The sequence below is a fragment of the Anopheles gambiae genome, chromosome 2 (assembly GCF_943734735.2).
Source record: "Anopheles gambiae chromosome 2, idAnoGambNW_F1_1, whole genome shotgun sequence".
Classification (NCBI taxonomy): Eukaryota; Metazoa; Arthropoda; class Insecta; order Diptera; family Culicidae; genus Anopheles; species Anopheles gambiae.
The window spans coordinates 29,809,683-29,835,409 of NC_064601.1; the positions used below are offsets into that span (position 1 = coordinate 29,809,683).

The 25,727-nt window shown below is 48.5% G+C and overlaps 1 protein-coding gene across 2 annotated transcripts in view; it reads left to right on the forward strand.

The window, feature by feature from the left end:
* LOC1273021 (protein similar) overlaps nucleotides 1-25,727 on the forward strand; it is a 117,079-nt gene that overhangs the window by 75,853 nt on the left and 15,499 nt on the right. For both annotated transcript variants that reach the window (XM_061646158.1, XM_061646157.1), the window contains exons 7-9: nucleotides 11,264-12,066; nucleotides 18,145-18,839; nucleotides 22,529-23,390. In XM_061646158.1, the coding sequence (XP_061502142.1) occupies nucleotides 11,264-12,066; nucleotides 18,145-18,839; nucleotides 22,529-23,390 (2,360 nt within the window). The remainder of the gene's footprint in view (nucleotides 1-11,263; nucleotides 12,067-18,144; nucleotides 18,840-22,528; nucleotides 23,391-25,727) is intronic.

Consider the following 25,727-nt stretch of genomic DNA (forward strand, 5'->3'; position numbering starts at 1 on the left):
GAGTATCCCGCATACGCAGCCCAAGTCCCGCAACCCGAAAACCAAGTTTCACTAGCTCCACGATACCAAAGTGAGAGTGAATCTGGCTGGATCCACACCAGGGATGAAACTTTGCGGCGTTGAACGTTTCTCCACTGAGTTTCTTGCAGGTTTGCGCCTGCCTCTCTGAGCGGCTGCTGCAAACACTGTGTGCCAGAAAGTGAAACCGGGTCGATTTTTCTATGCAGTGTGAACTTTTCCTCGTTGTTCCCGGTTTGGTTGCAGTGAAACAAAAAAGCAATCTTTGTATCGCTGGGAAGTCTGTCAATTTGTAGCTCTCGGGGTTAGGATCTTTTCACGCTATGTTTGCCTATTTTTGAGAGCAGTATCTATCGGGATGTGCTAGATTAAGCCACCGAGCCTGAAAAAGTGTGTACCGACGGGCAGGAGAGATATTTAAAAGAGCGAAACACTAAATCGAATATTCCAAGGGTTCTATGAAACGCAAGGCATGCGAGTGACTGTCCTATAAGTACAAAACGAACCATCTAATAACAACTACAAAAAACCGTTTCAGACAACTTATCAAACAAAACGATTTTTTTTTCGTTTATGACCATTCAAATGGTTTTGCGTTACATGTATGTAGTTGGCATCAGAGAGCGTTTCTGCTGCTATCTTCCATTTCGAACACAATTGGAAAGACGATAGCCATAGATAGAAAGGGAACGAAACCTGATCTAGAGAATAATGACGAAATGGAGGGCCCGATTGACGAATGTGTGTAAGCCCGTGCGAACTCTCCTCCCATAAACACGCACCACGAAGGTACGGTGGTGCGTCCGAAGAGAAATGATGACGACATAACTGCCATCCGGTGTGCAATAGCCTAACCAATACCAGCAACCAGCTCCGAACCGGCCAGCTTGATGACGACACCGAGAGTCGTCGTGTAGCTTGAGCCGGTTGTGTTGTTGGTGATGATGGGGAGGGGGTTCTGCTTACCAACCTACTCCCCGTGCGCAGGAAGAGCACCCGAACTGCACGCAGCAGACGGGTCCTAGACGGGAGGATATCAATAAAACACACACGCAAAAAGGCAGCAGGCAGGGACGGTGCCGAGGCTGCGCGGCAACCAAAGAAGGAGAGCCCCGAGATATTTGGAGCAATCTTCGGGTGTCGCACGACACAGAGCGGGCACAGCTTCACGAGCAAGCGCAAACGTTGCACACACCACCGTGTGTACTGTGTTTGCTACAAAACATGCTTCCTTTCATTGCATTTGTTTTGGAGCTCGCTCTCGTAAACGCACGGACTCGCAGCGAAGAGTGATGCTGCACACTTGTCCCCGCCACGTCTAACGTCCCTTCGCTCCCAGCGCGGCGGCCGCTATCATCGCGCCGCTCAGGCGACAACGCAAACATATCGCAGCAGGGCTTTGCTAGCCTGGTGTGCGTGCTGCCGCTGCTGCTGTGTGTATCGCTCTCGGCACACGATTGTCCACTGCCGCGCGCGCCCTTCCTGCGCTCGGGCCCGCCCGATGGAGGCAACGCAACGTTACAACAACATACAGCTCTCGCTCGCTCGCGCTGCTGAGCTGGTGTGTGCGCGCTGGTCGGGACAGAATACACACGAACCTTGCCGTCGCGGCTATGTTGGTGGAGCGAATCTATCGGATCCGGTCGACGCTCGGGCTCAGTCAAAATCGCGCCGCAGTCAGAGCAAGTTGTGGGGCTCTACCGTTCTTTACACTGTTTTCCGGGCCAATCCGGACTTTCTTCGATTTCGGTTTTACGTGCATGCGTGCGTGCGTGCGTTACGTACGTAATTCCACATCGCGCGTGAGTGTCTGTGTATGTCTGTGCCTATTCGTGCGTGGTTATTCCCTTTTAACGCGTTCTTTTCCGTCTTGCACCGAACGTTACAAAATCTCACACACTTTCCCGGCAAATTAACGGCGGGTTTCCAATCCCACCCACCCTACCCCACCCGGTGATGAGCAATCTGTCGCGGCTGCTACGCTCCGAATTTCGCGATTGAGCAGCGGCGCAACGAGCTTTTGACAGTGGTGCTGTAGCCTACGTTCCGGTTTTTCGTTGTCGCAAATAATTTCGTATGGCATACGCGAATTGCAAAAACGACAACCTCCGCCACCGCCGCCGCAGCTCGACAGCAGCATATCTACCGAAACGCGAGAAGAAGCATCAGTAAACGTGAAACATGATGGCTTCGGAACAGTCGTTCCATCCGTCGTCGTCGTCGTCTTCATCGCCCCTTTAGAGGAAAGTCCACGGTGGTTACCGGAGGTTCTTCTTTGCTCGATGGTGCGTTTCGTTTATGAATCTTGCTTCCCCAATACTTTTCCCGTCCCGGGTTATTCATGCTGGTGTGTGATTTTTTTTTTTTCGGACCCTAAAAATGGCGCTATCTCACCATTTTCGCATTCTTTCTCTCCCTCTTCGGTCTGTGTAAATCAATTTTTATGTAGCTGTGTGTGTGTGTGTGTATATATGTGTGTCCCCTACACCGCCCATGCCTTGTGGAGGTTTATGCACCGCGAAAGCCGCTCCCATTATTATCTTCATTACGGCCTGTGTTTGCCCCGTCTGTTAGCTCTTCCGTTCGTTTAATGGGAATGGGGTACGGTGCAAAACGAACAGCAACAAAAAAAAAACAACAACGATGCAATGTGGCGATGACAGATCTACCGATTGTTTTCATCCTCGTCATCATTGCTTTCGGCAAATCTGTCAGTGTTTCGGTACCGGTTTTTGGCGTGCATATGTGTGTGCAGACGAATTGAGCATGCAAACGATCGCTGGTTTACGGGGTGGAAAGATAAACATGGGTGAAAATGTTTAGTTCACTTTGTACATTGTGCGAGTGTGCGATGGTTGGAACCATTTTCAATCAGTTTTTATTGCAACTAAGAACGATAGCAGGAGAAGAAGGAAAACACGTAATTCGCTTCAGTGTTGAATATCCCGCTACTACTATCCACCCCAAAACGTGCAGCCTTAGGTGACAGGTTTGAGCGGATCGGTTTGACGTACGCTGCAGTCAAAGCCAAAGATGCAGCCCCGGCAAAACACATTAATTAATCTGCTACGACATGCATCTCACGCGCGCGCCCGTTTCGTGCATTATGTAATGGCGTGGAAGATGAAAAACTAAGAACAAAAGCAGCAACTTGCGGTGGCCGAACCGCGCTTATGCAAGTGCGCAGCGTGCAGCGGTGCAGTGTACTATCGCTTCTTTGTGTTATCTCCGTTGAAAAATGAAGCAAACATTTTGTTTTTAACAGAGTCACAAATGTGTTCAGGATCGTTAACACACACACACACACACACACACACACACACACACACACATACGCGCGCAAGAGAGAAACTCTTATTTGATCGATAATAAGCAATCTCAAGTCGATAAAAAGGTGTCAAAGGCGTGTGATAGACTTTTGTTATAACAGTGAATGGTGAGAACGATCAATTTGCACATATAAACGATAAACGCAGGCAAAAAAAAACTGTTTGCACATTTGCATCATCCCTACTTGACAGGGGGGAGGAAAATGGGGTTCAAACATAACCAAACACACTTCTGGGTGAGTGTGTGATGAGGTGCTGTTGTGGGTGGGACCGTTATGATGGTGAGGTGATAATGAACAGGGCAGGTGATAATCGCTAACCAACACTTGATTGGTACTTGAGTCAACGAAAATGTGTATAATATGATATTGATGAGAGAGAAGAACAACAAATATGCAATATCCGACCAGTGGTTCAAGTAGTCAGTTCAATGTTTTGGTGTAGCTGGTTGCAATGCAATACGGCAACAGGAAAACAATTTTACAAAACACAACCGTAGCTATTGTGATCGATCACGTGTAGAAGAGTGAACGTGCACTGAACACCAGCGTGTGTAGTAGAAGAAGAATTGTTAGAAACCGTTTACGTAATCCATTACCCGCCCACCCATCATCATCTGTTACGTGTGGGTTGCTGCACCTTTGTGTGCGGTTCAATTTTATACAAGCTAAAGATTGGAAGAACTAAAAATCTGGAACCACGCTGCACAAGGGTGTACCTTTCGTAGAGAGTGAACTAGAACTAGTAGAAAGAGGAACAAAAAAATGGAACTGGCCACAGTCGAAAAGAAACACACCACCACCAACGAGCGAGAGATGCACGCCGCTGCTGCTGCCGTTGAAGAAGGTGGATGCAGTTTGCATCTAGCGTTTGCAACACCCGAAATAGATTACGTCCATCGACCAAAAAAAAGCACACACACTAACGGCGCGTTTCTGATCGGTTGTGTCGGTTGTGTCTGTCTCATGTTACGTCTAGGACGGCTGTGTGATACGGTGTGTATGTGGGGCTTTTTTTCTGGTGCAATGTAGTCACAGGCCATGAGGAACCGGATTCCTTCGAACCTCCCCGTATTGAACGGCGCGAGCCAGCCCGATCAAGCACCATTGCCGGATTTGATCCGTGTGTACCAGTGATTGTGTGCGGTTTGTTTGGCGGCCTGCTGCAAATCCCTGTTCCAAATGCGCTCTACACACCGTCTAATTAGTGACGACGTTGTTGGGGTTTCCAATTTAGTTCCAATTTTTCTGTTCGCTGCTTCGCTGCTTCTGTTGCCCTTCTCGCGCGCGCAATTCACGGTGAAGCGAATGCCTATTTTTGGTCTGTTGCTGCTGGCAAATGCTGCTGCATTGCTGCACCAGGGCTGCACACACCTAAAAATCCTTTGGTGCGCATTAGATCTTTAAACGCGTTAGAGTTAATAAAGTAAAAGTGACCGTTGACCATAAAGCTTGCTTGATTTGTGCTGTGTGTCTGTGTGTGTGTATATTAACGAACGGTTGTAACGAGAGCGAGAGTATGCTGTATGCTTTCTTTACGGAGTGTTTGTGCTGCTTCGTTGCTAGCGCCGCTCTATTGATTAGATGGCGTTTCATAGACCTGGTGGTGCTGTGGTGCGATGGTTTGATTGTAGGTTCATAGACAGGACCAACAACACGCTCGCTATCAATATCTCTATTGCGAACGCGATTCGAAAAGCAGAACGGCCCAAACCGGGCCAGAAAAAAATACAATTTCCAGAACAACATTTTCAACTTCTTCCTAAGATCAAGACGCGTGCAAAGTTGTTTGTGGCAAGAGAATAGAGAGAGAGAGCGAGAGAAAGAGGGAAAGTGAGCTTCTGGCGACGACGATTTGCCCGTCATCCCGTAGCGTGATTTTAATTCAATCATTGCGAGTTACGTCGTTCTCGGGTCGTTTGTTAATTTCGTCTTGCCCGCGAGAGCCAGCTCGTTGCTGGCATTTGGGGTCTTGGTAACCCGTGTGCGTGTCTCGGTGTGGGTTTCCGTTTCAGTAACGATGTAATGTGGGCTATAGACGCACGATACATGCCTGGAGTAGCTGCGGGTAGAAAACACACACACACACACACACACACACACACACACACACACACACACACACACACACACACAAACAATTGGGACATCGTTGGCTTTTCGGGGATGATAACAGATTGAAGTTTTTCGTGAAAGCTGATAAGTTTTAGAAGCAAACTATAGTTCTGTTTTCTCCCACGACCATTGGCAATGGGTATGCGAGCAGCATTTTCTCGTTCCCGCTTGCGTTCGGTTTTAATCAACGCACCAAACGCGCGCACTGTAATCAACCGTAAGAAAATTTACTGCCTTACAGATTAAGTTTATCGCTGCCCAAAACCTTTGCTTAATCAACCAGCGGAGCCCCGGCACCTGCGTTCGTCGCTACCCCGTGGCCGTATGCACCCAGGGACGATTTCGGGAGCTCTTTCGTCCTGCTTTCCATGTCATCCAGTACCCGTGGAGGGATATACCTGCCTGCGGATACGAATATTGAAAAGCGAGAAACGTCACCTACAGATGGCGGACGCTTTGCCTTGAACAGCACTTCAAATTCTCATCAGACACGTGCCAACAACTGTCACGGGTCGCTATTATGGTTTTCGATAAATCAAACGCCCAAACCGCCGCTCTATCGAATCGTGGAACAATATTATTCTGCAAACGCTTTCCCAGAACCGTAGCCAACGTTGTACTGCCGCCCATCGCCATCGTGCGGCAACCGATCGGAAGCCGCAGACAATTTTCCGGCTGAACTTTCCGCAGCTCCGTAAGATTGATGGGCTTAAAACGGCGGACGCACAATCTGCGCGTGTGGCGCACCAGCCCTCCTGGCCAAAATGGTTCGATCGTGGATTTGTTTTCATCATCGTAAATTATTCACTTTCGTTTTGCAGAACAGAGTGAAATAAAAAACGAAATTACTCTCAATGTGCTGCTCTACTTCTCGGTGGCCTGAAAAAATATTGACATATCCGGTTTGGAACGCATTAAGATTGCTTGATGTGTGCGTGCGTTCTTTTTCCTTTCTTTTGTGCCTGCTTTTAACATTCCGCTGCACATTTCTTGAACCTGCGCTGCTGCTTTCAATTGTTTCTGTACTGCTCCCGAGGTTTGGCATGTCCCGGCATGTTGTCGTTCGAATCGCTTCCATTTGCCTCGTTCTCGTGCACGGCAACAATTCGTCCACTTGTACACCACCAACCCGCATTATTGGTGCCCGCTTGTTGTTGTCGCCTGTCCGGGGTGCGACCTACGTTTCGCCAGCCAATACAGCAAACCTACACACAAATCTGGCGAATGATGAACCGTAGCGAACGTGCCGAAGAGAAGTAAATTGAGCAGAATCCATGGGTGGTGTGTCGGTGTGGGAAGAATAAACCGAGAACCGAGGGGAAAAGATTGCTACAACGTTGATAACTTTGCTGACCCTTCGCCTGTGGGGCCACGCACCGGGGATGGTGCAGAAGGTGATCTGACCCCGTCCGTATGCAAGGCCTGTACAAAAATTTCCTTAGCACCCCGGGGATGGAGTGAAAGATTACGGCAAGCGTCCACTTCTTGTACCTATATGCTGCTCTCCTCCGATCGTTTTGTTGTGAGTTGAATGATCATCGACATCTTTGCTTAGATTGTTCGTTGAAAACACGGTGCGTTTAAGGTCCTGGGTGGTAGGCAGCAAACGATGAAAGATGGTAATGCCTCTTAACGAAGGATAGACTGAAGATTCAACGTTTCTGTTTTCACGGTAATAAAGTAATAAACAAATCTTCTAAGTAACAACATGTCCTTAATTGATAACTGTTAGATGAAGTTCAACAGCATTTGAAATCTGCTTGCTCCGTATGTGTGCACTATCGATGGGTCGTTAATGCAGAACATACTAAATTTAGCGACAAATATGAGATTTAGTATGGCAGAACATACTAAATTTAGCGACAAATGGGACTCGTGCAATGGGGTGATGCCTTATCACATGAACGAACCTACCGCCACGATGTTGTCATTTGTTTGTTTCCGTTGCACACCGTCGTGTGCATTTCTGCGATTTTTTACACACAAACACACAAATGACCGTTCAGTTTCGCTATCTTATAAGACTGTGAAGTATGGGGTGGAGATATCTCCTGCCCGCTGGTGCTACCCTCCATCCCTCACCACAATATTCGCTCTCAACCGCCGTAGTCTCATTGACGGCATTGCGTTTGAAATTGTGTATGTTGTTGATGTTGGTTTTCTTCTTCCATCGCTCATGTGCGGTGCACCCCTTACCTGATACCTCCGGCAAGACCAAGCACAGTGGCGAATTCACGTTAAGAGAATGATCGCGCAAACAGAGCGTCGTGTATTTATTCTAACGATTGCTCTCCACTTTATTGTGTGTGTGTGTGTTTGTGTGAGCGTCGAACCATCGCTTCGTTCAGCATCTCCCCTTTTTTACGCAATCAATGGACACATGGGGCACGAGTGAGAAGTGGGTACTTTATTTGAGCTTCCAGCGAGGCAATTTTCAGCTCTCATCACCTCGTGCCGTCGAGGTCCGTGGGCGCGTCCAGTGCGCGTCAACGTCATCCGTATGTTCGGAAGCACGGTTTGAAAAGGTTCTTCCATTGTGGAGGTACACGAAGCTGGTTTGAATGGCGACGGAATTGCAAAAGCTTGCTGGTGTGTGATCCAATGCGTCTTCGCTGCAATTCGTTACGTGCGGCACGTGCTCGGAAGAGATTCCAGTATCTGATGATAGCTACGGAACAATTACTACTTGTTTAATGACAGTACGCTGCCCAGATCAGCGGACAAAATATGTTGCGATGTTAGCTTTTGGCGCAAATAAACAAGCAAATCCTTTTTGAACAGGAGCGTCATGTTGTTCATAAAATGTTTGAAATTATGGTACATGTACCAATGACTGGACCCGCTATAAGGGAAAAAAGGAAAGCTTGTACCCTTTGCGCTTACATCACCTAAACCATGTGTTTGTCGATGTTTTGTTTCTCCTTCTGCAACGGGTTTTTTTTTTGTTGCAAAATGCGCCCATCGGGGCTGCTGCATGCAACCGATCGTTTGTGCATTGTACCGATCGGTTTAAAATTAGAAAAGCTTATCCACCTTCTGCATTCACGCGCGCGCGTGCTCCTCCCCCAGGGCTACCGAATCGTGGGTCAAGCGAAGAAAGAAACGCCGCTTGACCAATGCAAAGGTTTGCGCTTGCAAGGGGCCAGCAAGCGCGACACAACACCCGCCCAACCAAAAAATCGTCTGCGACATTGAACTGCATGCGGACTGCAATGGCTGAAATTTCGCTGCTAAAGGTAAAGTGCGATCGCCATCGACACGCGAGGGACCGTTCTGCATCCATGAGCGAGGGAGAGAGAGAGAGATAAAAGGGTGCCAATGACGCGATACGCGCACCAAACACTACGTCTTACAAAGTGATTGGTGGGAGCCAAGGAAATCCTTAAACCAAGGCCAAATAGTGCACCTACCATGACTTCCGTCTTAAGACAGTAGAGTTTTTTTTTTGCTACTACTACTCCTACTACTACTACTGACACTATTGCCTTGCTAAAACGCGTCAAACCACACTTGTTTTTGAGTGAGACTAGCGAACAAACGTCAGAGTGACGTACGTGTTGCAAATGTACGAACTTCGTGTTGTAAATATTATCTGATCAGATTTTGTTTACAAATAATCAATTCATCAAGACTTATCAGTATCATCAAGCTGCGCCGCACGAAAGAAACCCACTTATGCACTACCGAGGGACTGTTTTAACTGACCGGTTGTTACAGGAGCTACAAATTTCTCTGACACTGCAAAAATCTATTCACGAATCTTGCACGATCGGTGGTAAGAATGGAGAGCCTTTGCTTTATCGTTTCATCTACCCTGGTGAATGATTTGCAATTTGTGAAACATATTCCGTAGCCTTATGACCTCTAAATTATCGGTAATCATGCAGTGGAGGTAAGCATACGGTTAACACCAATAGACCGTATGCCTTTTAACGTCACTTGAGCGGCACATTTGTGTTTTTACTACATTTTACAGAGCACATGGGACAAAAACTACATTTATTGTTCGTCATGTCATTCGGTTATGGTTAGATTAATTTGCTATTGGCTTTTTTGTGTGCTGTTGGTATTATGAAGTGAAGTAAATAGCAACAAAAAAAGGCACTTGAGAGCTGGGTAATGGGTACACATTCTCGTCCTTCTCTCTGCATCGATCGGTAAAATGTTGAAGAGCTACAAAAAAAAAAACGTCCAACACGAAAAACACGCACAAACATGTTTATAAATAGCTCTGCCCAATGAAAGAACGATCACGAGGAGGAAATGCATACATGAAATTACGAGAGAGAGAAAAGGCAAAGAAGAAGGTGCCCTGGTGAAGACGTATATTTTAAAATGCCAGTGAAACAAACTGGTTGCAGACGATGGGGCAAAACCCACCCTGATACAGATGGCATCGATGTGATGCTAATAAGCGTAGCAAAATACAGCATCCATCAAGAGAAGATATGTAGCAAACTATATATTATCGATATGATTATCAGTCAATATTTTCAATCGCTAGTAGCAGCACATTTAGTTTTGGGACCAATGTTTGGTTAAAAGTGTTGTTTACTACAATTTCTCCGTATTATGGTACGATTGTTAGCGATCACTCAAACCCGTACGAGTAGCATAAAACAAAATGAAATCAAGTAACAACAATCATACGCGTACATACACACAAAGCACCAACCCGCGCACTACTCTCCCAGGAGGGACCCACTGACCTGTTCCGAAAGCCAGTAGCCAGTTGTTGCCGTTGTTATGCCTGTTGCTGTTTCCGCGGTAGCGAGGCCGAAAGGCGAATTTTTCACTTCACATCGACAGTGTTTCCTTTCCTTTGCCCAATGCCCGGTTCGTTCCCTTATTCCGCCCAGAGACACCCCATTCATCCTATAGGTCCACGACGGACACACGCTGTTGGAGCGTGCGTTACCGATCTTTTGCCTTTTTTCTTCGTCCCGCGGTTTCTCTTGCTTTGCTATTTTGATGTTTTCAAAATTTTGCATTCTCACCGCACCGGCCGCGATCATCTTTGCGCGTACCCATATCCCGCTCCCACTCCGAGCGCGTGGCGTTACGAGAAAATATTCACGGTGAAGGACACCGATGGCAATGGCCGCTACTACTGCTGCTATCATTGTGCCGTTTGGTGGTTGTTTGGAACCGAAAGGCGCGTCCCGTAACCGTTTGCGTTGCTTTGGGCGAGAAAGGCCCGTGCGCTCCTAGGGCAAGGGGAGAAAGGTGACGTTTTCATTTTTCGACACGTTTTGCTGTGTGTAGCTCTGCGTCTCCGCGCTGTACACAAACGGTCGTATCATCTAGAGATTTCTGCGGGTCTATATTCGTCTCATTTTGCAAAATCTGCGCGCGTATGCGGTTTGCTGGTTTCAGCGCTCAGCTGACCAAAGTTTACGGCCAACAGAGAAACAGAGCTGACACCGTACGGTAGTCCGGTGTTGTGTACGTGATTTGCAGTGCAGATTTGTTGTTTGTTTGTCTTGCGAGGTAAAGGGAGGGAGAATGTGTATAGGAATTATCCTGTCTATGGACGTTTTATTTACAATATTTCTTTCACACATTTTGAGCTGCGCTTTATAGTGTTATATATTTCCTGCCGTTACTTTTCGTGAATATAGTATCAAACTGTTTAACTCCACTCGCAAACAAACAAAAAGTGAAAGAACGAAAATGTGAGATAGCGAGAAACGGGAAAAAAGACATTTTCCGGTGGAAAAAAGACTCTTCCAATCATTTCCACCGATCTGTCAACAATCATCGCTAAATAATTATCGTATCGTCAACCTGTCAATTTTACAGTGGTGTGGAAAACAAAGATGAAATTTTGTCGTGCGCACAACTGGAAGCACGCCAGCAACTATTGTCCCAAGAACCAGACAAGTGTGCCGAAAGCAATAGTAATCATAGTGTCGTGTGTAGCAGTAACAGCAACGATCAGTTACTGTCAGTAGAACCAGCAGTGAAGACCGTTGTGCCAATCGCTGCTGCCGTCGCCCAGCGCGCTGGACTAGTGGAGGAAGTGAAGGCAGAAGAAACAATCGCAATCCCGCCGAGTTCAAATCTCGCGGAGCCAACCGTTGTTCCGTACGTTAAGCTCGTCGCCAACATCGGTGCTGATCAGAACAACGGCAACGACGAGCTCCTCGCTAGTGTTGGTGACAAGGTGTTGTTGTGCGTAAAGAACGATACTCCGACGGTAGTGTCCGGCGAGCAACCGGTGCCGCTGCATAGTCGCGCCCTGCGCGAGCTGAACACCGTACCAGCTACGGTGCCGCCGAAACCGGCATCATCGACGATCAGCCGTCCCGTGTCGGTTACCGCTTCCATCTTTACCAGCCTCCCGCCGGGAACCGGTGCTTCCGGGACCGCCGACAAGGCACGTGCGGTTAACAAACCAACCGGCTGGGGTGCACCACAGTCCGTTACAGCGAAGCTGTTCGTAACGCTTCCTCCACCACCGGTTGGTGCTGGTATTGGCGGGACTACTGCTGGACCCAGTGGCAGCAAACCTCAGCACGCCACGGAAAAAATCTTCGCCCCCAGGACGGAAGATATGAATAAGGGATTCTTGATGTTCTCCGAGGAAGAGCCTGGATTGACCAGTAAGTATTACAGCGCCGTGTGCTATTTCATCCGCTTTCAGCTGGAAACATTTCCGCCCATCGATGCTCTGTCTCTCTGCTACGATGGCGGATCATTTTACCGGCAATAAATTTCAGCACGAATTGATTACCACGCACCACCCTTCTAAAGCTTCCATCCCATCTCTTAACTCTCTCATACCAGTTTTTCCCCCAAAACGACGGCTGAGTTTTAGCGAAATGCCCCCTGACTTACGTTGCAAGGCGCTACAAATTCAACAACGACTAGCTCTTTCCAGGAACGAACGTCTTCCGTATTCCCGCTGTGACAGTGAAACGGTTTTTCGAAAGGATTTCCCTCCAAGTTTTCCCATCGCTCTTCGCTCGGCTCGTTTTCCTGCCTTACTTTAAGCGCCAAGTCCGTCTACGATTATGGGTTCCCTTTTCTTCCCTTTGCTCCGTTGCCTACGCCCTGCTGCTAAACACTAAGCGAACAGCCAAAGTCTTGAAGTTACGGCTCCCGGGAGGAGGCCGCTCCTGTTTCCATTTAATGAGCTAAAACGATGATGGGCAGGCGTCGTTCGTTCGCGGGGCTACTGCGCGTAGCAAAAGCCTCCGGTGCCGCTACTGTTAAGGGCGATTTTTCTTATCACTTTCTCTACCACCGCCGCTTGATGGGGCGGCGTGTAGCTGTGGAGTGTTAAAAGCACCCCGACACAGGGGAGCAGCACCAGCTCGACGAAAACTGGGTATCACGTGATGAAAGCATAACTGCGTTTTACCCAGGACGTCGTCCTTCCTATAGCGCGATGGTACATTTTAGCTGGGCTGGCACAAAACAACACCATCCATCCCGCCGTTAGGTTGCGGGAGAGCGAAAAAGTGAACGTGAACGTTGTCAGCGACCTGACTACGAATTGGCTACTGTGTAGGACTGAAGTTAATCCTTAGCTGCGGTAGTAGTGTTGTATGCGTGGCTAGTAGTTCGTCCTCGTCCGGGAGTGTGTGTGTGTGTGTGTGGTTTCGTTTTCGCTCTGGTGTGGTATATGTTCACACTGCAGGGCATGTGACCACGGCAATTGTGCATGGATGAAGCGAAGAGTTAAAGAGAGCGTGAGAGGGAGCAAATATCAGCTATCAGCTAGAGTATTGCTTACCACGCTCGGCTCATCGAAAGTTCGCACACACCCAACGTTCCTTTGGTTGGTTTGGTTTGGTTAGATGCGCTGTACACACCACTCCCCCACTGACCTAGATTGCCCGGTGTCGGAAAATTTATCCCAGTCCCAGCCGGGGGTTAGCAGCAGCAGCAGCAGCAGCAATGCGATGTTACAGTAGACGCTATCCAATTTCCTAACCCATTTATTACGGGCAGCGTTGCTTGATATTGGAACGGCTGATGTGTTCAACACACTCTGCAGCTGGACACACTACACTAGCCTAAGGGGCCTAGCAAAACGACGTACTCAGGCGGGCTACTGAGCAATACAATTGGGACCTTTTCTTTGATTGCTCCTATTGTTCACATCCTATCCCCACACGCCAGTCGCACTAAAAGTACTCTTTGGAGTGGACAGTTGGATTCGGTTCTCTTACTCTCACTGCAAGAGATGTAATAGGCTTTCAATCAATTTTTGCAGATATCTAACACACACACACAGACATACACACTCCTTACCACGTGTATTTGAATCTCATAAAATTGAACGGGTATCCTTTTACCCGTTTTCCTTCGTTCCTTCAATCTTTATTGTACATCATGTTGGCTTACTATCTCTCGGTCTCTCCCTTCCCATACTGCCACCTAATCTTTATAATCCTACTATCATTACTTTTGACGAACGCATCAGTAAACGATGCGACACTGTTATCAAACAACCCCTTTTCGCTGGGGGTTTAAAGAAGCCATTTCCGTGCTTTTTAGCCCTACAAAACATGGCAACGAATGAGAAAAAAGAAACCCCTTACTTTGAATTGGTTTGCCCCCCCCCCCCCCCCCTGAACAACCCCCCTGTTCATGCTGACCCGCTCGCCCGTGCCCTGTTATCGAGCGATCTTAATACTTCATCTCATTTCTCGAGCTTATCGTGCTCGAGTGAATATTCGGCCCCGTTTATTGAGCCTGCGAACGACCCTTATCTTCCGGCACCTACCTCTAACACCCGTTGATGCAGCTCGTCTGTAATATTTTACATCATTAGAATAAGGCAGACACTCCGTCGATGGGCCAATACCGAGACAGTGGGACTACGAGGGGAGCCATATAGTGATGTCTCGAGTGAGTTGAGCATTTTTCCCTGTGATAAATTTGTCGACCCGCCTCCTGATCCACTGGGTGCTCCGCGCGACCAGCCGCCTTCCGAGGACTTTATCCGAGCCTTCCGAAAGAGAGAGAGCCCAGAGATGGCAAATAAAAAGGATTGAAAGTAGTAGTGTTTGTGCAGCTCTGCAGACCCCAAAACGCTTACGATTTTTCTGGCGCTTCCCCGCCGTCGAAGGGTACGATCAAAACTTAGAGAATGACTAATGAATGAACCCTCGAGTGGTGGGACATGCATCATCCTTCATCCGTCCGTAATTTATCCTCGCGCAACCCGTCAAGGGTTCTTCACAACCGTTGATCACATGGTTAACTTTTCCTTGCGTCCTCTCTTTTTTTTTTTTTTTTTTTGGTCCAGAATCTTTACTCACATTGTCCCATGTCCCGTAGGCTGCGAAATTAACGGCAAAGAAAGGGAGAGAGCGAGAGTGCGAGAGCTGTGTCACAACATTCCGGGCGCCCTAAATTTAGAATTTATTTGTCGTTTACATTTACATGAAAATGAACCTCAATCGGTATTTGGTGCTTCTTCTTCGTTTTTTTTTCATTACTCTTGGAAAGTATTCTGACCCAAAAGCATATCCAACATTCCTGCATCCCGCAGCCCTTCAACTAGCCGGCAGTGTGTTCGCGGTAGCATTGTGTTTCACGTGTTTTCCTTCCCGTCGCACCACTGTCGAAGAAAAAAGGACAAATAAATATTCCACTCTCTACTCGATCCTCCGGCTGAAGAGGTCCTTCATTGCGGTGCGGAATAGAGAGTGGTCGGAACAACAAAAAAAAAAAAAGAAGCACTCTGCACAAACCCCCAAAACATAGTCCCACATAAATATTCTACCCCCGAAACGATTTACGGCGCGTGGTTCAGATTCAATATCAAAAGCAGCACACGGCTCTGGTTCTGCCCCGTGCAAAGATCTCTCGCCCAAGCCCAGCCTCGATGGGTAAAGTGTGTATGTGTGTGTGTGTGTGTGTGTGTGTGTGTGTTTGTGTGCTTTATGCAGGATTCTACCCCAGCATCGCCAGCCACGGTTTTATTTTTCCTACGTACCCCTCATTTTCATATCACACCATTATTTTTTATATCTTCCTCCATTATACGCTTTTTCCCAGCGCACCAATTTGCTACGGTAGTGCCGCTGCGTGTGGCTTTTTTTCCCGCGCACCTTCACGTACTCTTGGTGTGGTGTGCCTATGTACTGAAAAGTTGAGCTTTTGCATTGGGCTCCGAACGCTTCGGTGTTGATCCTACCACGACCGCAGCAGAGTATTGTATTGACATTGATGGGGACAAGAGGGTGCCAATGTGCTTCATAGCTTATTCTCAGCTTCCACGTTAGCCCGCTTGTGCCAGGGGTGCGAGCAACGTGCGCAAGTAAAGCCTTTTTTACCTTTTTGTGAAGCAAATTAAGGTAAAGTGTGCTGGAAAACTTCATGGCACGTCCCCTACTGTCGTCTGGCCTTCCCCCAAAAAGTAAGCCCTGATGGCGCGCATCAAGAATATTGGGAGCAATTGTGAAAAGCTTCGGTGAATGGTGGTGTAGATGATGATGAGTCTTATTAGCACACTGCACGGCGATAAACAATGGCTAAGGAAGGTCCAATTTAACGCACCATGCTTCCCGCACTCACTCGGATTGTCCAATCAGTGGTGGTGTAAGCCGTGTGGGGCCCGAAACTGTTACAGTTCGCACGCAACCGTACTGCTGGTCCGGGTCCCCCTTTGACATAGGCCACACACATCACCTCACCTCAGGGTGTCAAACAAATCGCTCGGCCCAAAACACGCCCGCTTGTTGTGACATAACAAATTCGATTTGCGATGTTTGCCTTCTTCTGACAACTTTCCACGGGCCTTTGTCAAAAGGCCGCCCCATTCCACCCACCATACCACGTCGGACAGCTATCCATCAGAGTGAGAGAAGAGGAGGGGATGGAGCTGCCCGCAAGTGTTTCGGCTACTTCGTTAGGCTGCGCAAACCCCCGGAGGAGAGTGCGGACTACACACACAAACACACAGACATATTCATTGGCTGTGTGTGTAGGGGTGCTTCCGTTACGGTTACGTTTCCGAGCCGAGGCGGAAATAGTAGCGCGGCGTGCCAAGGGAAACAAGGACGAACAAACCCGGAACATCTCGTGGCACGTGACACGTGAGGGTAGCGACCCCCCCTTGGGTCCCCGGACACCCTTAAACACCGAAATAATCATGTAATTTGAATATTCAAATCAAAATTCAACCCCCAGTGCCGGTGCAAAAGTGCGTCCAGCACGAAACCCGCTTAAATTGCTCCCGCACACCCCCAACCGAGCGTCCCCATTGACGACGGGTGAAGCAATTCTTGAAAGCTTCATTTTTATTCACAACCTCTCCCGTGTGATTTGACCCAGCCTGCTCTGGGCTGCTAGAGCGCCACTGGTTAGCTGGGTGGGTAGTGCGTGTGTGATTTGGAGACGACTTCACGTTACTGTGTACTGCTACCGGTCGGGCTGCTACTAGCGCACGTGTTTACCGTGCTTCTCCTACTATGGTTTGACGATTTTTGGGGGCGCTTTTTGTTCTTCATGTCTCGCTCACTTAGCGGTCGGTCGTGTTATCTCGAACGATCATCAGCTGTGTGGCGGTGATGGTGGCGCTTTTCGTGTTCATGATCACGCAGCAACATTTTGACATTTCGTGCCAGCTATGGCGCATGGCGTTTTTGGGTGAAGCACGTAGGTAAAGCATCTAACCAAATCACCAACCAAAACACATTGCCCGGTGCATGAGAGCAATCAATCCAGAGCAGAGCGTTGCTTGTGCTTTGCCGTTTGTTTTTCTGTGCGCGATGGTTCCGAAATGGCGAAATAACTAGTCCATGAAAAAAACCAACCAACACCCATTTCAGTCATTTTTGTTTTGTTTCTGAAATCCTGAAAACGTGAGTGATGGAGGAAAAAGTTCAGTAAGTGTTCGAAATTGTTCGCCCTAGCCGATGTGTCGACTGTGCTGCTGGTTCATGCTGGCAAATTCACAATGCTCACTCTGCATCGTAAACGTCCCATGCAAAGCAGACCGGTTCCCCGAAAGATCGTTCCTCAGTTGCCCTAAAGCTGCTTAAAGCTCCATGATGTTCAGATGTTTAGTGGTTTTGTAATGCAAATCTACCCCAACAGCTTCCTTTATACGCATAATGTTGCCTCCCAGAACCGCCCAGTGATAATGCTATTAAGGGAAAGCTTCCTCTTCCGTCGAATCTGCTGGGGTAAAGTACTCTTGACCGTTAACTGCTACAACATTTGGTAGAATGTAAAGAGCCTTACTTTATTCAAATTTTATACTATTTAATATTATATACAACACTAATCCACGGTTCATAATCTTGTAAGTGCTATGGTGTCCCAGTAAGGTCGGACGCGAGGTACAAACTTTGACCCACAAAAGTGTTATTCCTTTCGTGGATACTACCAAACTGTAATACTATTTCATCCCGAACTTCAAAAGATCTACATTAATAAATGTCTTTTGCAGGAACAAAATCTCAAAAGCACCTACGTTCCTTCTTTTCCATTCCATTTCCGCAATGAGTTTTTTTTTTCTATCATCATGTCGTTTTCTTCCTCCGCAACCCTACTACCAATCTTCCTCCTTCAAATTGGGTGATCAATTCGTGCTGATAAATGGAAAATCCATTTTCGCCAGCAGCCAAATAAGTCGCTGCTTCAGCATACCTAACCCACATCTAATGTACTTTCTCTTCCTTTTTCTCTCGCTCTCTCTCTCTCTTCCGCCCGCTTAGTGCTTAAAGATGAACCGGATGATCTAACGCATCTGGCACCGACGGCGGGTGACGCATGCATTCCGTTGGAAGAATCCGGCACCTTCTTCAATGAGATGTTCGAGGACTTCATCATACCGGACAGCTACACGCTGCTACAGGACGAGCTGTGTTCGCTCGACTCGCAAGACACACGACTAGACGCGTCCTCGATCGTGGTCCACCCGGTGTCCACTAGCGACAGCCTCACTAGCAGCCTCAGCGTGGCCTCAGTCGCCTCCCTACCGCTCGGTACCGCCGTCTCCGGAACTGTGGACGGAGCGGCATCCCTGGTCAGCAACGCCGGCACGATTGCGGGCATTAACGGTAGCCAAACCCAGCAGCAGCACAACTACGCGCCAAGCTCGAGTGCGTCCGCCGCGTCCCCATCGTCGTTGTCTTCGTCGTCCATATCCGTGTCCTCATCGCCCGTGCCATCGTCACCGAGCCGATCCCACATTTCGTCCAATCCAAACTCGCCCTCCGGTACGTCGGGACTCGGTTCGTCCGCTTCCAGCACCGTTTCGACCGTGGACGGCCGTCGGCATTCGATGACGACCATCGGCAGCAGCAATCATCAGCACAACGCCACCAGCAACGATCCCTTCATCAATTATCGGGACGAGGTGAACGAAGTTAGTCCCTCGCCGCATTTACTGTCGCCCGGCATATCGAAGGTAAGTGTCGTGAGGGAGTTTCGCGCAAGGCAGCTAACCTTCCACCCCACGTAGCACGTTGACAACCGGACCCAGTAGAAGAATCGATACCAGGTTGCCCTAATCAGAAGTGATTAGTGGAGAGGAGGGGGTGCCATAGTCGTAATCTAGCCTTTTACCCCTCCCCGTATAGGTCAAAATCTGAAGTTCACGCCTTAGGCTTGAACGCTCTGCTCAGATAGGTTAGATCGGGACAAGTACGCACAACTGTCCACTATCAGACCCAGTGCCTTTTCGCCCGTGCACCGTACAGTTGTAGTACGAGCATTACTACCAAGATCACACCATAGCGTGGCCGAAGCGTGTTGTGCGGTATGGCTATGGTTTGTTCTACGTAGTGTTTTTTGTTTGTTGTTTTTTTTTTTGCTTGCATGATGCTTTCCCGTTTCCGCTATCGCTCGAGGGGAGAAAAGGAATCAACATTCGCTAACACAAACAAACAAATAAAGACTCACACACATACATACACACTCCTGCACTCATAGAATGAGGTGCAATTGCGAGATAAGGCATTTTACCCACTCACACGATGTCAATTAGCTTATCTGCCGACAGTTTTTGTTGATTTCTTCCACTGCCCCTACCCCATGCTATGTGTATGTCGTTAATGGTTACTCTAGCCCAGCTGTAAATGATCGATGGCATGCGCCCATTACGGAACCGCCGGGCTTAGCCGGGGGGGCTGACCTGATCGTACCTCGTGCATGCATCGTAGCATTCGTAGTGATGAATCTAGTTTGAAGGATTCGCATGCATGTAACATTGGTCAGGGACGGCATCCCAAGCGAATGCAGCTTCCTCACCGCATGTTACCAGCAGCAGGAACTTACGAGCTGCCCCCTGTTGCCAACGAATTGTACCCCCGAATTGAAGCTTGATTATCTACAGCTGATTATTTTTCACTGTCAAGAACAAACACGATCCACCATCCACCCCGGGGTCTCGTGTGGTCACTGTACGATAGCAGCACAGGCCGCGGGGGGACGCTGCGCTTATCGGCGATGTGTAAGGTATAATTCCCGGCCGTTTTTTAAAGGCACGGGAGAGATGCCGCCGGTTTCACGCGTTGCGCTGCTGATGATGATGGCTTGCCGCCTTATCGTCGAAACATACTGCCCGATGACACACTTCATCGCATGATTACTGTTCCCCGAGCGCAGCCAGCCTATTCGCGCGAACCAGATACAGTTGACCACGCTCGTACAAGGTGCCAGCAGTGGGGCATTAAAAATAGCATGGCTCCATAGATAGTGTACAAAAGATGGGTACAGTTTATCGCCTTCACTGCTTACTTCGATCGTAATCCAATTGATGGGGTAAGGACTCTATCATGCTATAAGAGAGTTTGATTGACGAGTTAGAACTTTAAAATCCGTTGAGGGCGTGGATAACACGGACTAGCTTGTGGACTGCACGGGAGTTTTATGATTCCAACTGAAGTGGAAAACAACTCTGCTAGCCAGGCACAAGCTTCCTACTTGCAGTACTTCAATAGTTGCGTGAGCAGCTGATTGCCTCATCCCAGCTATCGTTTTGCTATGGCCCTAACAACGGCCCCATAAAGCGGACACTTGGAAGCTCCTTATTTGTTTGCAGGAAGTGGAGTGAAATATGCGACATTGACCAAAATGGAGCGTACAGTATCGATCCAAATGCTTTCTCAAGGCGCGTTTTAAGTACAATGCTCGGCCTCTGCGATGTTCAAACGTTAAGTTTCATTATTTGCCATCGCTCGGATCATTCTAGATTATGACCAAACAATACAAAAAAACACGTACACACACACACTAGTCGGTGACAAGTCGCAAACACCGGAGGCATTAGTGCTGGCGGTGGTACATTCAATTAGATATAATTAATACATCTCGTGGACACTCCGGTGGCGCTGTACGTCGTGGCAGCAGTACGTTTCGAGGGTAAAAACAATTAGCGCTGTTGCGTTTGGTTGTACTATTTGCTTTAGTTTTTTTCTTCTTCCCTGCTCCCCTCGCCATTACCTTTTTGACGTTTCAAGTTCGCTCTTATTGGCTGTACCTGCGGTAGCACCCGCAGGGCTACCCGTGCACTAACCGCCACGATGTCAAGTGGATGCTTTTCCCCACCAGTCAGTGCGTGCCACATGCTGCATATTGTCGGGGCCTTATGTCTCTAATTGTTTTTATCGTAGCGCGCCACCTACCAGACCGAGTTCTCGCATGATAGATGGTTCGCTCATTTAGCACGAAATTGTGAAACGGGCTTACTTTAGGGCAGTTGTTATATTTGCTAGGGAGTGGCCAAACTTATCGATCTGGTAAAAATAGCCAGAATGTGCGAAGCCTTTTTTGTCTCTATATTTAAGGACCCCATCTTTCGCTGAATGAAATTTGCTTACTTCCTTTCGATCCCATAATGACAGTCTCGTTAGAATCTCTGTCCCAATTTCCACACCGTAACTCATTTAAATTGCTAATAGCTAGCATAAAAGTTCTGGGAGTAGAAACAAAGAGTAACGCACCAAGAAGGCGGGGAGGCGGTCTTCCAACCGACCCGCTTTTTCACCACTGCATTTATAATATGTTGGCTAGCCATTTTCTCCGACCGGCGTACCTATGTCACTCGGTCAAATTACCTGCGAATATCACAAAGAACATCTTTCCACACGTTATTGGGTATACCTTGAGGGACTTTCAAACCACCGTTACGAGCAAAGGAACTCACACACACAACAGAACACGAAATCCACCACCTGGCGTGTCGAAAGCACACGTGACGAATATTCGCAATTTGTCAGATTGTCGTTCTCCTGTTCACACAATCCCGCCCCACGCAGTCTATAACCTTTGCTCTAGTGATCCGGTGCTCTCCTCGAGCTGCCGGGCGAAAGCTCTGCCCAAAATACGACTGTCGATACGACGATAAGAAGAAAATCAGTACGAAATGGAGAGGGGGGGTGGGACAAACTTTGCCCGGGTTTGCTGCGGGTGAAACAAAAAAGGGAGAAAGGCAAAAAACAGGAATGCTGCTCCACTAGCGAACTTGCCGAGTGTTCGAGGGCCAAATGGGGCAAAGGATGCTATGTTACGAGTGCCAAAATCCTCTTAAAAAAGGGTTACTCACGAGACAGTGCTGCAGTGGGTAGTGGATGAGAGCGAAAGTTGGCTGCCATATCGTTAAAATTCAGCACACATCGGAGGACGTGGGAGTATTCGGTGGGCATACCGTTGTCGCCTGCGTCCTTTTTCTTTTCTTTGTGTACCAGTGTAAGAAACAAACCGAAGAACAAAACCAACTGTTTGGACGAAAATGAAAGCGCGAATGGCACGTGAGTTGCTTCGTCTATGACTTTTATTTTTCCTCAGAACTTTTTCTCCAATTCGTACCATTGGAAGCTCGGTGGTTCCGTCGTATCCTTTACGTTGCCCCCACTACACACATACACACACACAGAGAGAAACTGAATTTTGGAAAGCGTTTGATTTTAGGGTTGTTCTTGTCTCTTGCTTTGTTTTATTAAGTTTGCGATCTTTGATTTTCTGCTATTGGCATCAGTCAAACAATAGTTCGCCTTAGGGTTGCGGTCTGTTGTCAGCCGGAGTGTGGTGAATGAATTTTACTAGCCTATACATTTTTATTTTTATATTTTTACTTTCTCTTTTCCACACACGCAGAGTCCCGAAAGCAGCAGCCTGCCGTCGCTGTGCAGTCCGAACGGTTCGCTGCCGGAAGATGAACTTGCATTTATGAGCCTTAACATGGACGAGCTCGACCTTTCGATGCGGGCACCGTACATCTCCATGAGCGAAGTGGACGATCTGCCACTGCTCACCTCGGACGACCTGCTGTGGGGTGTGCCGGCGGCCGCGATCGAGGGTAACGCGACCGGCACATCGATCAGTGCGTTCGGTCTTTCCGGGAAGTTCTTCATCAAGGACGAGTTCACCGCAATCGGGTCGGCCGCGAACGGAACCGAAACCGGCAGCTCATCTCTGGCGGACCCTTCAGCCGCTTCATTGCCGCACACAGTACAACACTCCCTGCCGGTGGACAAAGAGCACAGTCTGCTGCTCAGCGCGGTAGTCGACACGATTGCTGCGAATGATGCCGGCAGCGTGGCCGGCAGCAGCTCCGGTTCGAGCGACCTGCCCGCCACAAACAATAGCAATAATGACAGCAAATCGACTGCACCATCGGCAGCATCGTCCGCTGCGTCGATCGACTCTAGCCTGGCGGCACTGCTGTGCGGGGGTAATGTCATCAGCATACAGTCGGACACGTCCAACCTATCGCAACAGCAATCGATCGGCAATCAGCTACTGATATCGCACACCAATGCCGGAAACCAGCAGGAACAGCGCCACAACAACCAGCCGCAGCCACAGCAATCGCCCCTCCAGCAGCAGCAGCAGCAGCAATCATCGCTGAACGGTTCACAGCAACGGCAGCAGGAGGCAGGTCCGAAGCGCATCAAGCTTTCGGAACACAACCTCCTGCCCCACTCCATGGTTGTGCTGCCGGCGAACGTAAAGCTATGTAAGTCGTGCTAGTCCATTCGCGGCGGATAATCCGACGAGAAGGATTGGCACAGCAATGTTAAAGGCGTGCACACATTCTGTACTTGTTAGTCAGCTTTCAATGCATTAAGGACGTTGTCGCAAATGTTTTCGTCGAATGTTCCAAACAACATTACAGACTCGAACCGGATAAAACCCAGACCGCTGCATGGTGTGGTTCCGCACGATTGCTAGAAACGTGCACAGGCGCTTGCCTTCTAATTAGCAATCGCTGCATCTTGCCGATCGCTTCCAGAATAGTTTGCCACCACACCACCGTGTTAATTGAGGAACAACGCAGCAATGTATGTCAAGTGAGCTAAATGAAGCAGCACGTTGGAAGAAAAGGGTACAATTAGGCGGGGCACGTTATAGCAACCCCGAAGCAAACAGTCGTGTGATCATTTGTTGTGCTCATTTGTGCTCGAGATTATATTGTACAATCCGTATTGAACAATGATTGGCACGCTTGTCTCTCTGTCTAGTCACAAGCATCTTCTCATCTTACACTTAATGCTAGCGCAAAATATGACCTTAACTCGAGCCACCGCTGCTGTCGCACGGTCTTGGCCGACGATCGTCGTGTTTGTATTGGTACCAGTTAATGAAGAAATTGTATCTCTTCATTAGTATAATTAACCACAGGCCGCCGTCGTCGTCTTTGTCGTTGTGTCCCGCCCGATACATCACGCGATATGCCATCAACTTTTAGCGACCACGTGTTCACAAGCCATTAAAAAAGCATATCGCGGTCTATTGTGCGAGCAGTCCTGTAGCGGTACAAAAGTAGCTTCTGGAATGCCAGTGTGAACCATGCGCGCACCGTAATATTGAACGCAATTTCTTTGTGCTGGTGTTCCTTCCCTCACTTCCCTCATTGGTTTGGGTTATGGTCTCCGAAAGGGCATCCCATCAATTCATGCCGCTGATTTACAGATGCCGCCGCCGCATCGTACAACTGATGCGAACTACACGAGCGCGCGCGCGATTAAAGTAAACGTGGGAGGCTAAAAATAGTGCCCAAATAATGATGGAGCATCAACATCACGAGCACAAGAGATCAGTCAAGCGCGGTTGCCTTCCGTGCCGTGGTTCGCTTTCGTCTAGCGTAACTCAAGCCACACGTATAGCGCATCCACCGGTACCGGGGGGGTATCCGCACACCCACGAAACCGGCTAGCTTCCCGCGTGATCGAACCCCCGGCTTCCCGGTCCTCCGGTGGTACGGAAATACTTTTCAAGAGCTGCTGCTTAGTGCATGAGAGCCGGTATCATCGGTATCTGCCGTACCGATGTTTGTTTTGGTGGACGCGGTTTAACCGCTTCAGCTTAATTTCTTTCTTTTGTGAGCGGGTAATGTGTGGTTCGGTGGATTGGAAGGAATTTATTAGAGAATGAAGCGAACACTCTTTCTCTTGCATGATCTTTTATGTGTGCGGTGGATTCATTCTTTAGACGTCGTGAAGTGTAGATGTCTGTGACCGGACAAGTATGGAATACACTTATGTAAATCTGTATCCCCTCACAGTCAACAACACAAAAAAAAACTTGGATAGCACGTTGATAGAGCCAGCTATGATAGGAAATGGACAGGTATAGTGTATTACACAACAAAACAAAACCCTAGACGTGTGCAACAACACACCAGACGATGACAATGACGACGACGACGACAGGACGTAACACAGGTACATCTCATCTGCCTGCGCTATCCCGAGAGATATTTCCGAAATGCACGAGTTGCAACGTGAGATTCTGTTCTTTCCCGTCCTTTCCCGGAGGTACGGCACCGCAGCTGCAGCTTCCTCCCAGAACCTGCTGTGCTGAAGAGCTGCTTGAAAAGCGAAAGTGAAAACACCGAACACACCGAAGACAAAAGGTTTTGGTGGTGGTGGTGGTATGGTAGAATGTAGCGTGTGTGTCGGTGGCGTGACACTCTCTCAAGCCTCCTCCGTTCGGGCCGGAAGATCGTAATCGGGGTGAGCCGGGGTAGCCATCAAAGCCGCTTGAAAGGCGGTACGAAAATAAAACGTGAAATTCTTTTTATATCACCATAATGCTCCCTTCTCTTCTAACACACCAACTCGCACGAGAAGCACTACCAGCGGCACCAGAACGGATCGGCTGTGTGTGTGTGTGTGTCGGTACGGTTGTGCGAGCAGATAAGGCTTTGCGAGCGGATGGCGACAGGTCTCTACCAAGACTGCTTGCTCGAAGCTGAAATCGATCGCAAAAAAATGCCAACAAAAACAGGGAAAGAGACGCTGATACTACGTGCCTGTCTTGTACCCACCCTCCCGGTGGGGGGGACGTTTCT